Below are 12,378 nucleotides of genomic sequence, written 5' to 3'. Positions count from 1 at the left end.
CTATAATGAAAGGGAGCTCGCCTGCAATTAGCTATATATTAAATAGACCACTTAGCAAAAGTGAATAGACCACTTGGCAAAAGTGAACTGACCACTTCGCTATAACAAAGTGAATACTAGTACATATAACACCTCATTCAGCCAACACTACATGTACTTGACCATGACGGTGGAGCCATCCAGAAATGCGGCCTACAATAAACCCCGCGTCTCCGAGAGCCTGATGATCTCCAACCAGCGTCCCGCTGAACAGATTCGGTACAATCTTTGACACAGGAAATGAACTACAACGGCGCAGATGGCCTTGAATTCGGGGCAGGCAATACCAAAATAGACCCAGCCGTGTTGAGGGGTAAGCTGCAAGCCCTTGGCGAACTCACCAGATTGTCTTTATATTGACTGCCTCCCAAGAACTGCCGGAAGGATGCAAGGTCACATCCACCAAGAACCATGGCGAAAGCTTCTGGGCGTAGACAGGTTGCATCAATGTTCGGCTGCTCGATGGTACACCGCAGTCTTTCTTCATCAAGGTCATTTCGAAAGAACTGGGCATGAATATGACCAGGGGTGAATTCCAATCAATGAGCGCGATGCACAGCGTTCTGCCAGAATTTGTCCCAAGGCCCATCGCTTGCGGCACCTACGGGACGATGGCAGACACCCACTTCTTCCTCTGCGAGTTTCGAGAAATGACCGACGATATGCCCGACCCTCACAAGTTTGCCGCTCTTCTGTCAACACTGCACCAGAAAAGCATATCGCCTACTGGCAAGTTTGGATTCCACGTCACCACCTACGCAGGAAATCTACCTCAGTTCGTGGCATGGGAGGATAGCTGGGAGGCATTCTTCGCCAAGAGCATGAGACAGGCGCTTGACCTGGAGATTGAAAGAAAAGGTCCTAGTGAGGAGCTCAATGTCCTCTCCCGTGCTCTGTTCAAAAAGGTCATCCCGAGGCTCCTGGGGCCTCTTGAGAGTGACGGTAGAGTTGTGAAACCTTCACTTGTTCATGGAGACCTTTGGTACGCAAATGCAGGGATTGATGTCGACAGCGACCAGTCTCTCGTCTTTGATGCCTGTTGCTTCTTTGCGCACAACGAATGTACGTTCTTATCCGAAACACTTGCGGTTACCCCTGCTTAATAACTTGCATTTCGAAGATGAGTTTGGCCAGTGGCGACCGGCTTGCAATAGGTTTGGGGATGAATACGTTGCTGCCTACAACACATACGCCCAGATTTCGCCGCCGAAAGAGGATTTTGAAGGCCGCCTAGACCTCTATAGGCTGTGAGACACCTAGAAATTCTTTTCCTTCCTCCTGATCTACGTACCTGATACCAAGCTAGGAGGTTTGACACACATGTATCAGCGCTTTTTGTTGATAACGAGGCACTTCGCACACAGTGAGGCTATTCTAAGCCTATTGTCTTAGTTTAGTGGCTAATGAGCCTAACAGGGTCCTTAATGTTATGAGAGATCTGGTCCAGAGATATGGTTAGTGGAATTCATTTACGGCCATTGCGGCCGAATTACTTCTACCGGGCAGGGCCGCGTCGGGGAGGGACCCCATCACGGAGCCGGGCGAAGGGCCCCTCACCTTTGGCGCAACAATAAGTGCTGCCTCGCATCACTGGTTCATCTGTATCGCAAGATGCTGCAAAATGACTGCAAGTTTCGGGCTCCATTTTCTGACTTCACCGGCCTCTTCGCAACTGGATGTTTGTTGTGAGAGACTTGCTGTTGCCTCCTACTTGTAGCGACACTGGACTGTGACACGCATCTCAAGTGCAGTTGGTCAATGGTGCAACAACAACTTAGAAGGCAGGCTTCGGACCATATTTTGCAGGTTGAGAGATGCTTGACTTGGAAGTAGATTAATAAAGTTGAGAATCTGCTATGCAGAATTTAATGACCAAGGTTGTTTCTATTTTGTCAGTCCACATTCTGCTTAAGACGCTGGGCGCGTGCTTGAATGATGCACTTTCAGAGCGGAAATGAAATAATGGCATCTACAAGAAAAACATGCGCTTGATTTGACTAGCGCGAAAAACGATATCTCATTACATGACAAATTAATCTTGTAAAGATGAGAATACTCTTAATAATGAAGGGATGCACGTACGGACGGCGATGCGGAATTGCACCAAGCAACAAATATAGTAAGAGCGGAATTCCGCATCTCCAACGCCATGATTGACAGTACTGTCCCACTTTCTTCATCAAGAAATCATTCACGCTTATGGTTTATAATCGCTCGCTTTCTTAAACGATGGTCAGTCTAATTACTACTTCAGAAGATAAAAAGACGTGTTGCTTTTGCTAAATATTCAATTTTTTTTTCCAGTACAAGACATTCGGCTCCTATACACCCTATCTAACCCTTTCTATCTTCTACAACTCATTCTTCCACAAACGTTCTTCATCATCCGTGTACAAGCTCTGGAATATTCGCCATGGCACCTTCAGAAGAAAATCCCAAAACTATGCTTGCAGTATATGCCGCCAGCGGTAACGATGAGACTCCTCTTGCCGGTCTCAAAATTGGCCAAGTACCTTTGCCTACGCCTCCAGAAGGCTGGGTACGGGTTAAACTTCTCGCAGCGAGCGCCAATTACCATGACATATTCACGCTTAAAGGCTTCGGTGTCCATCCCATCAAATTCCCACGCATCATCGGTTGCGAAGGCGTTGGAATATTGGAAGATGGAAGAAAAGTGGTTGTTTATCCGTTTATGACTACGCCAGATTATATCGGCGACGAAACTCTTGATCCAGGTCGCCATGCTCTCTCAGAAATCACTGAAGGAACTCTTGCGGAATACTTTATCATCCCAGCAAAGAACGTGGTGCCTTTGCCAGCCGGAATGGATGTCACCTCGGGAGCTGTGCTTGGAATTGCTTGGCTCACTGCCTATCGTATGCTTTTTACGAAATCTGGCTTGCGAGCTGGACAGACGATGCTTGTGCAAGGAAGCTCGGGTGGTGTCAGCACAGCTCTAATCCAGCTTGGAACGGCGGCAGGCATGCGTGTTTGGACCACTGGCCGCACGGCTGAGAAGAGGCAGCTCGCTCAATCTCTTGGCGCAGAGAAGACGTTTGAGCCTGGGGAGAAACTCCCTGCTCAAGTCGATGCCGTCTTCGATACGAGCGGAGCCGTGACCTGGAAGCACTCAATGGCCTCTGTTAAGCCGGGTGGAACAATTGTCAGCTGCGGTGGCCATGGCGGGTTTGAACTGCCTACTGATTCAATGCGTCTGTTTGTTGACTCGTTGAGCATCCATGGCGTGTATGCGGGGTCATTTCAAGAGTTTAAGGACCTTATCTCGGTTGTGGCTGCAAAGGGCATCAAACCCTACATTGGCAAGATTCTTCCACTGTCTCAAGGTGAAGAAGCGATCAAGTTACTTATTGAGGGGAAAACGCAAGGCAAGGTGGTGTTGACAGCAGGCAGTGAAGTAGCATGAAGGCGTGGTGGAGGTGTAGCAGCATGATCTATGTAATTAGCAAAGCCTAGATATTCGCTAGACGGCTATATGAGGTATCTCTGCTATGAACATGTACATATATATGCCATCATTTGTCCTTAGTGTTATCGCCTGGGGAGTTCAGCTGTGCCAATGTCGTTCCAAAATTCTTCTATCCCATAGAGACATAAAAAGTATTTAATTAGTGCAACAAATAATTGTATAAACCACCTCATGCTGTCTCTATACACAAGTTGAGCGTAGCTTTTGACATGATGAATCATTGCTCCTTGCCAGGACATCGCGAGCATATAGGTTTCACTTCTGCGAAGAAAGAAGCATCCAAATCCATAGTGACATAATTATTGCTTGATAACAAGGTCTTGTACATGAGAGACAAACGTTGTCGCTTCCCCCTCAAAGCTCTTATTAGATGGTAATCCTGCTGTAGCAAGCCAAGCAAGGGCTTAGTTTCCGAACTGACTTACAAACGGAGCATAGAGTTTATCAGCTCCACGATCAGGGTTCTTAGTCCATCTGCAATTGTTCATAGGATCATGGATGTCGCAAGGGACCTCGATAAGCGCCATAGGGAGGCAGGCCTGGCTGTTAGGGCTAACAAAACCGAGCAGTGAAGCCTTAGAAACCAGCCCTTGTTTGAATCCAGACATACAGTGTTTGCCAAGCTCCCATTTAGTTATGGAGAAACTTCCAGCATTGTTTGATGAAGATGTGGTTCCAAGAGGATCCCCACGAACACCCTTGTCAATCCAGTAAGCACCGTTCTCGCCATTCTTGTATTGTCCATGCATATCAAGGACATATATTTCCTCGTCGGGGTTAATGGCGGACTTGCCATCGCAAACCATGGTTTTGCAAAATCTGAACTTGCCGAAACTATGCGCATAGCTGTCTGCTGAAGTCGAGTAAAAGCCGTTTTTGTCTTGTCCTAACAGAAGACCGTTGTCCATTCTTAAGATATAACACCTCCCTATTAATTCACCCGGTTAGCAACTGTTCTGGTTCAACGATTGACATATGAGAGAATAAAGTCTAGAGTTAGGTGGTAGTATACCTTCGTAAACATCTGGCTCACACTTTACTGGCGAATATAGAGGTCTGCAGTGACCATCGTGAGTTTCTACCATATTAGAAGGGCAGACACATTTGCCGTTGACCAGAATCTTGCCCTCAATGCAGTTCGGTTTCGGATCATGACAGGTGCCGTCATAGATTTGACCTTTGAGACAGCATCTGTAGCCCGTGTTGTGAGATCCAGTAAGATGCTGATCTGGGTAACAGCAATCAAATGCAGTATCTGCGCTTCCGAGAAGGTTTTGATCTCTGGCGCAGCAAGCGATAAATTCCTTGTCTTCGGTGTAAGTGAGCAGTTTGCCGCTGTCTTTTTGGCAGCGGAGAACATCCTCAAAGGAAGATTCTCGATCGATGAAAACAATCTCTTTAGCGTTGTAATCAATTTTGTACTCGCCGTCCATCTGAGCGACTTGTATGTTTCTTAGGTCTCGCCGGATGCTCCCATGGGCATAGTTGAGAGCTAATAACCACACCGTCAGGAGACTAAGAAAGTATGGCTTCATTTTAAACAAAGCTTAGTCGTTCCTTGATAGGGTTCGGGACAACTTGAAATATGAGTTCTAAACATGTGGTATGAGCCATTAGAAGCGCTGTCGGCTTTTTATACAAGCTTTTCCACTACGTCTACTGAGAACAACATATCGTGCGCAGATTTGATGCCTGATGGGGCCGTTATAGCTTTTCGCAAGGCCGTAATGACCTCATTAGAACTTTTGCACGTTGATATCCACAACAAAAGGAGAGAAGAAGCGAATTAATCGCGAGTATCTCCCGATGAGGGTGGATTTGTCCAACATATGGTATTGCCAGCGATTGACCACTTATAGCAGAGCCCTTGGGTCACAAGATTCGAGTTATAAGGCAGATTAACGCCTCTTTTTGTCTCTGCTCTTAAGCCGCATGATTTGCACCGAGCGTATACCGGGAGCTCTTCTTATTTGCCGGATAAGGTATCATTGCAGTGGCACCCTTCATGCTAGCCAGTAATATACTTCAATTCACAATGCATCGGGCAGCTATTGCCACAGCTTGGGATACCGTTAATTTGCCCCACGAAGATAAGGATCTGAGCCTCCAGTGGAGTTTTGATCAGCTGCGCTTACACGGAAAGGCAACACAAAAGCAACGTGGGATGTCAGCGAAGGAAGAGAAGGGGAAAAAAAACACCTGGAGAGTGTTTATTGGTCAAAGAAGAGAATTCCCTGAGGCTTCTTCGCGTGCGCAGCCTGTTGTCAAATACGACAGGCCTTAATCTGAGAGATCGGCATATGCAATTAAAGTCCGCCGCATTAGCAAACATTTCGCATTTCACAGCTACATCGAAGTACTTTGAACAATAAGTCAATATTACATTAAATTTTGATGATGATACAAACTAAAAGTACAAGCTTGAAAGTATTCATTATCATTAGGATAAGTGGTATAAGCAAGAAAAACAGTTTCGCGCTATACACAATACATGAGCGATGCAATTGCAGAATCGACTATAAATTAAGCATATCCACAAAGCTAAAAATAGATGGCTCTGCAGTAAGTGCGTCGATGAATTCAGCCTTGGAGGCATTCGAGCCGAATAGCTCTAGCTGAAGAGGGGCATCTGCAATAGACATTGTAGGCGGCATTAGCTCGGGAAGAGCAATGATATTCGTCTCGGGGAGAGAGTGGGACAAAGAAATGCTGGCAGCATCGTCCGGGAAAAGCTGCTGTATAGCCTTGCCGAATATACCTCGGCATACCGAGGCGACTGAATATGTTTTTTGTAGCTCCTCCAGAATCATCATGCACATGTTTAACATATTTAACCCAAGGCGCCTTGATAAGGCGTCGCCAAATTTACAGTTGAGGAGATAGACTTGCATAGCTGGGACCAATAAAGTTGGCCTACATAAACGATCGTTAGCTCTTATCGGTAAATCAAGCGACACAGCGGGGACAGGTAATTTTTGAACAACTCACGTCATTGGTCCTGCATAGGAGAAGTAATTGCCTTGGGCGAGAGAATAGACGATGTTGCAAGTTTTTGAAGCAGCAGACATTGCCTTTGCCTGCATTTCTAGCTGCCATTCTCTCTGTCGGTACGGAGGGAGATCTGAAGGAGTTTCTATACTATACGGTCGATAGTATGTGATTAAAATGGATCTACAAGGGAGAATATTAGCAAAATATGTGCCTGTCAATAAGTATGGACTTGTATGGAAGAGAACTGACTGGTAATGGAGCTGCAAGTGGTAATAGTAAAACGTTGCTAACGGGGAAAGGGTGGGATCCGGGTAGTCTGGCAATGCAAACTGCAGTATTTCCGCCTCCAGAGAGTCAATCTTGCTAATGGTTGGCCTTGGCCGTCGGAGCTGATAGCATGTTGTGAGCGTCTTGCCGAGTAGTTTCGTCATGTGTATCAGCTGGACCCAGTATTCGGCCAGTTGCGGCAAGTCCCTCGGCAGGAAAGCCGAAGTTGTGGATTCCGGAATGCCTTCCAGATCTGCCGCCATATCTGACACTAATGGATCCGGGGTATCAGATTCGTCCAGGTTGATTCGGAGGGGTCTTCCGAGTGCCATGGCCAGCCAGCGGTCCCGCCAAAAGGAAGTCCACCACAATCTACGGAATAGGGAACGCTGCCGTTCGGTTATGGACGTGTTATAGCCAGAGGAGTCGATATCACGGTGGAGCCCGAGTATTTGGCATATATTGATGGCTCGGCCGCTCCAATGCCACGGCTGCATATGGTCTTCTTTTTCGGAGTTCCAAAAGCCTACTAGTAGTGCGCCCTGCAGAAGGATAAAGTTGTTCTTTTCACCACCATTGTTGTATATGCACTATGTTCAGTCAGTTAGCTTGCACTACACAAGTTGAGAATAAGTCAAGAGTAAAACACGTACAGCTGCACGAGAATACATTTCGGCTTTCATAGTCTTCCGAGATGTAAACCCTTCGGCTTCATATATCTCAGCAGGCATATACTGCGGTTCATAGTCAGTTACCATATTCAATGAAGGTGAGAGAATGAATGTACTTACATTAGAAGCTATAGAACACATCGACCACAACAATATCAGATTGTACTCATGCATTCGCTTAGAACGGTAGTGTTCAAGTAGCGTATCCGCCTCTAAGACTGGCATGATGGGATGAACATGGTGAAAATACGCTCGAATCATGCACTCCATGGTTGTATCTGATAAGAAGGAGTAGACGCCTTTACTGCGAAGAAAAGCTCTTTCATCATCTGTTAAAACGATTTGTTTTGCTTCTGGCAAAAGGAGATGTCTTGGTATAGCATGATCTGTCGTGCATATATGCATAATAGACGTTGGACCTCCGGTTTGTTCACCTGTAAGAGTTTTAGTGTCATCAGCGTCAGACTACGAAGCCCAGGGCTTACATACCAACATAGTATGGTATCTGGCCTGTTCTTCGCGGATACCCCAGGGCAACCTCTACCATCTCAACACCGATTCTTTCTTCGTCAGCAGAAATACTTTGTTCGCTAGATACCGCCGAAGCTCGGGTATCAGGCGTATCCAAAGATGACCCAGAACCACGTGGCTCTCCGAGATCATCCTTTGGGCTGGGATCTGGAGACGGATTGCTTGGCTCTTGGTTGCTTTGGCTAGTGGTGTCTGGCAAAGCCGAGCTTGCAGCATAGTGACGGGGCGCCGGAAACACGGTAGTGTTCTGCCGGAGCCTGTGAGATGTGTGGCTTGTAGTCAGCAATTCGGCTCGATGATATCATTTTCTCTTTCATTTGTAATGAGTGTTTGCCTTACCGTTTGCCTTGTCTTGGCTTCAGAATGCATTCTGTCTGGTCCTGCTCACAGCTTATACACGGAACTCCCGTCATCGAAACGCTGCATCTAACCTTGCGCACTCGGCAGGTCTGGCAGGCGATGGCAGAACGGTAGCGGCGAGTTGACATATTCAGTCTTTCGGTTCCCTGTATTAAGTGGACTAGCGTTGGATGGGCATTTGTCTTGTTAGGAAAGAGAGTCGATGAGCCGTTGAGGCATGGAAACCTCGGGATATTAAACCTCGGACTAGCATCACGCTGAAGTCCGAGGTCCAGATGCTAATTGGCTGAAGCTTTACATCCGTCCCACTTATTTGACTGGATCAGGCATTGCCTGTGACTCGGGACGATTAGCAATTGAGAATCGAGTTGAGTAATCATGAGTTCCAGCGTCCTGCGAGCAAGAGGGATATGCTGTTTACACACAGAATATCAAGGGAGGTGTTAAGTCTAATTATGTATCTTAATTCCAGAACTTCAACATGAACGATACGCGGATCGCAACAGCCGAAGGAGCAGGCTTTTACTAACCGCGATTAGTATAGCTAAATATGATCGACTCGACAGTGGAGAAGCGTTTGCCGGCATTGCTTGTGTTCTAATTTTCGACTGCTGGTTCTTCTGACGTTCAAGCTTAGAGAAAAGGTCATTGAATGCTAAATAAACGCAATAATATCGTCGAGTAGTTGGAGGTTAGTATCTCTTATAGTGGCTAAGAGATCCTCCCTGATTGCATAGTTGCTTAATACGAGCGCCGTACATGTGTAGTATCATGTAGTAGTGCATCTGGATCGGCACGGGAAGTGCCATTGCAGTGGCTAATCCAGCCTAAGTAACAAATCAGAACCTATGATGTTAAATCCACTCTTAAGCGAATGCGAGATCGATGCACTCCGCAGTAAAAAATACTCCTTAATATCTCAAACACGGATGGCTTCGGGCATGGTGTCCAATTAAGCCCCGATCCGTCGGCGGTGCTGAAATGAGCAGATTCAGGGGTGCTGGAGTTACTCTGTCATTAACTCCAGTCGTTAATGTGATAACATTTAGCTTCTATCTGTGAGCGGAATATTCCAAGCCCGCGAGCACCCAGTTAATACCCGCGAGCAAGCGCTTCCTATTCTAGACACATTACTGGAATCTTGTCATCAACTGGGTAACAAAGAGTCAGAATCACTATTTCCCATGGTAGGCTCAGGGCGTCTAAGTAATCGACTGCAGGTCTTTGCAGAGAGTAATAAGTCACAGCAACGGCTTAGCGTAAATATCTCGTAAGGAAGGGCTGTAATGTTCAACATAAAATTTGCCTCAACAGTTAAAAGAAGGTAGATTTCCTAATGTCCATCTGCCAATATCTAACTTAAGACCATGGCGACTGAGTTGACTGAGATCTACCATACATATAGCTGCGGAGCCTGGAACTCTAGTCTACGTCAAATGTAAGCGCATGTTCGAACGAAACAAAAATAAAAACAATACATACCGCTGTCTTAACTCTTCATTGCTGTTGCAGGAGAGTTGAGAGCCTCCTTTAATTCGCCAAAAGCCTTTAGGATGTCTTCCTTATTCTCATTCGTCCAGGCCTCGCGCGATTTTTCCCCGAGCTCTCCCTTGTGCATGGCTGTGAAAATATCGGATATTTCATCGTTCTTGAAAAATACCAGCTGAGGCCTTGTAGGGCTGACGCGCATCTCGGTTCCCTCAAGCGACACCTTGACTTGCTCGGAAGCGTTTTTACCACCCGTCATCCCGTAGCTGATGATGGCTGCGGGCTTGCCTATCCATTCGTTTCTCAGGTAATCAATCGCATTTTTTGTGCCGCCAGCCATTCCATAGTTATACTCTGGGACAACGAGAACATATGCATCGTGCTTGGAGATCTCAGCGCTCCAGCGACGACTGTGTTCATTTGCATAGGTTGCTTGAGAGGGCACTTGGTATGGAACAACGGTCTCATCATAGATGGGCAACTTGAAGTCTGCAAGGTCGACTAAAGAGAGCTTCGTTTCGTTCTCATCTGCTTCTTCGACGATGTCTTTGACGATGTTTGCGATCTTGGGCCCTACCCTAGGGGTTCGAGTGCTAGTGATGATGATGGCCACGCTGGCCTGAGATGTTCTGGAAGCCGCCATTGTGGATCTTGAGTTTCAAGAGAGAGAAAAGAAGCATAGGCTGCTATATTTAAAAGTTGTATGAGCATTATCAGATGAAAAGGCAAGACATATCTCAATATTTATATGCTTCTGATGGCCGGATGATTTCCTAAGAGGAGCAGAAGATGTCCGCAGCTATCGAGCGGAGAATTACTCCGCCTTGAATATGAGACTTATAGACTTTTCTATACCGAATGAACATAATCATTTACAACGAAAAGTCTTGAAGAGCTGATATTGCGTGAAACTCCCCACCAAACGAGGTGGTCTAACAAAATGTCATCATGGCTCTATTCCTAAATTAGAAAGAGTACTTGAGTACTTCACGCTCGATTAAATGCGTAGCTTAGTCTGCAGCACAAAGCTACGGTCTATCATATGTAAGCAATTAGTATCTATAAAGTTATGAGTTATGAGTAATGAAAGCTCGTATAGACACAAGTTGGCCTCGCGAAACTCTTTGCCGGGCATCACGACTCGCGATTTAGTGAGATCCAAGACAGGCATTCTATTCCCAATCAGGAAAGAGTACAATGTACTTCCATCTAGCACGTCTCATCCAGGCTTTCTACTAGTTTGTCAGCCTTCTTAACTCTTGGGTTGTGCATCACAGGCACAATCTGTCAGTCAATTACCGAAAAGCTACTTTTCCTGCATCTTCAGAATCCCACGCTGCTATACTCACTCATCTGCCCACTGCTCGACTTTGGTCCCCACGCCGCCCAGCAGGCTGTCGGGACACAGCGAGATCCGCACAATGATCTTCTAGTTGGCTTTCCCGAATTTCGAATTCCGGTGGCTGCCAACTGATTATCCGCCAATGGCAAACAGGATTGAGTTCATAAACCTGTCGTATCCCCCGCAGGGAACTTCTTCAACCTTGCGGCGACGGGCTTACTCGCATGCCGCTCGAGTAAATCATGCTAGAGTAAAGCTTGCCCGCAAATCGATCAGGCAGACTAACAACGTGGAACTACACGCTCCGTCTATACAAGAGATTGAGGCTGGCGGAGAAACGGAAACAAAAAAGGTTCCGGTTCTACTTCCTGATCCTATGGACCCGCTCACATCAAGCCGGAGAGATCCCTTTGGATCCTTTGTTAGGCCGCTTTCACAGTTGGAGCAGTACCTCTTTGACCATTGTAAGTTAATACATGACGTTATTCGCAATGTCTTTAGTAATCTATTCGCCGATTCAAGCATTTCACTAATTGATCTGCTGCAGATGTAACTGTTGTCACTACCCAGTATGACTCCGAGTGTGTGATACTTAGAGATACGAGCTTTCACCACCATCAGCTTAGGATGAACTGGATCCAGATGGCCGTATCATACGTGGGTCTATTGAGCTACGCCTTACAATTTTCATGCGACCATCTTGGTGAGGTCTATCATTGCATAGATTACGCTGCTTTAGCGACGCAGTATAAGATTTTATGCATAAGTGCCATCAAAGAGGCTATTAGCGCACAGGATTGCTCAGCAAGGAATCCGGTAGTTGCCACAATAATATCCCTAGCACTTGATGAGGTGAGCATATGCGCTCTCATATTTATACATATATATATACCGGCTTACATACATCGCTCTAGCTTCGAACGGGGAATATCACTGCATCCAGGCAGCATGTGCGTGCACTTGCGAAAATGGTACAATTTTCTGGCGGGCTACAGACCCTTGGCATGAATGGGCTGCTGAAGCATATTTTTGAGAAATTAGCCTATGATATGAGGCTCCTTGAAGACGACGAAACGAGTTCTTCAGTACTGATGGATTTCGTCAATCGAGGAGGAATCAACTTGTCTAGTATTTCAGGGCCAGTTGCGGCATCTCACTAAAACCCCATGTTTTTCACCAGTTACTTTGGAAAAAGCAAAAGT

At 46.3% G+C, this 12,378-nt stretch overlaps 6 protein-coding genes across 6 annotated transcripts; 3 read left to right on the top strand and 3 right to left on the bottom strand.

Moving 5' to 3' along the window:
• Positions 1-551: 551 nt before the first annotated feature.
• TGAM01_v203979 (hypothetical protein) lies at positions 552-1,498 on the top strand (the record flags this gene model as incomplete). Its single annotated transcript, XM_018800527.2, has 4 exons — positions 552-1,101; positions 1,160-1,286; positions 1,346-1,402; positions 1,456-1,498. The coding sequence occupies 4 exons, from the start codon at positions 552-554 to the stop codon at positions 1,496-1,498; spliced, it is 777 nt and encodes a 258-aa protein (XP_018665992.2).
• A 954-nt stretch (positions 1,499-2,452) lies between these two features.
• TGAM01_v203978 (alcohol dehydrogenase) lies at positions 2,453-3,463 on the top strand (the record flags this gene model as incomplete). Its single annotated transcript, XM_018800526.1, has 1 exon — positions 2,453-3,463. The coding sequence occupies one exon, from the start codon at positions 2,453-2,455 to the stop codon at positions 3,461-3,463; it is 1,011 nt and encodes a 336-aa protein (XP_018665991.1).
• A 467-nt stretch (positions 3,464-3,930) lies between these two features.
• Positions 3,931-5,061, bottom strand: TGAM01_v203977 (cystein rich protein; the record flags this gene model as incomplete). Its single annotated transcript, XM_024549322.1, has 2 exons — positions 3,931-4,454; positions 4,539-5,061. 2 exons carry the CDS (start codon positions 5,059-5,061, stop codon positions 3,931-3,933), a joined length of 1,047 nt encoding a protein of 348 aa, XP_024405907.1.
• A 981-nt stretch (positions 5,062-6,042) lies between these two features.
• On the bottom strand, positions 6,043-8,474 carry TGAM01_v203976 (hypothetical protein; the record flags this gene model as incomplete). The annotated part of the gene is made up of 7 exons (XM_024549321.1): positions 6,043-6,439; positions 6,515-6,697; positions 6,767-7,374; positions 7,438-7,518; positions 7,576-7,889; positions 7,945-8,243; positions 8,326-8,474. The coding sequence occupies 7 exons, from the start codon at positions 8,472-8,474 to the stop codon at positions 6,043-6,045; spliced, it is 2,031 nt and encodes a 676-aa protein (XP_024405906.1).
• A 1,361-nt stretch (positions 8,475-9,835) lies between these two features.
• On the bottom strand, positions 9,836-10,477 carry TGAM01_v203975 (NADPH-dependent FMN reductase; the record flags this gene model as incomplete). Its single annotated transcript, XM_018800523.1, has 1 exon — positions 9,836-10,477. The coding sequence occupies one exon, from the start codon at positions 10,475-10,477 to the stop codon at positions 9,836-9,838; it is 642 nt and encodes a 213-aa protein (XP_018665988.1).
• A 1,075-nt stretch (positions 10,478-11,552) lies between these two features.
• On the top strand, positions 11,553-12,336 carry TGAM01_v203974 (hypothetical protein; the record flags this gene model as incomplete). Its single annotated transcript, XM_024549320.1, has 3 exons — positions 11,553-11,640; positions 11,724-12,028; positions 12,091-12,336. 3 exons carry the CDS (start codon positions 11,553-11,555, stop codon positions 12,334-12,336), a joined length of 639 nt encoding a protein of 212 aa, XP_024405905.1.
• Positions 12,337-12,378: the final 42 nt, after the last annotated feature.

The sequence above is a fragment of the Trichoderma gamsii genome, assembly GCF_001481775.2.
Source record: "Trichoderma gamsii strain T6085 chromosome Unknown Scaffold_11.2, whole genome shotgun sequence".
Classification (NCBI taxonomy): Eukaryota; Fungi; Ascomycota; class Sordariomycetes; order Hypocreales; family Hypocreaceae; genus Trichoderma; species Trichoderma gamsii.
Note: the sequence above shows the minus strand (reverse complement) of the source record. Positions and strands in the feature narration are given on the sequence as shown.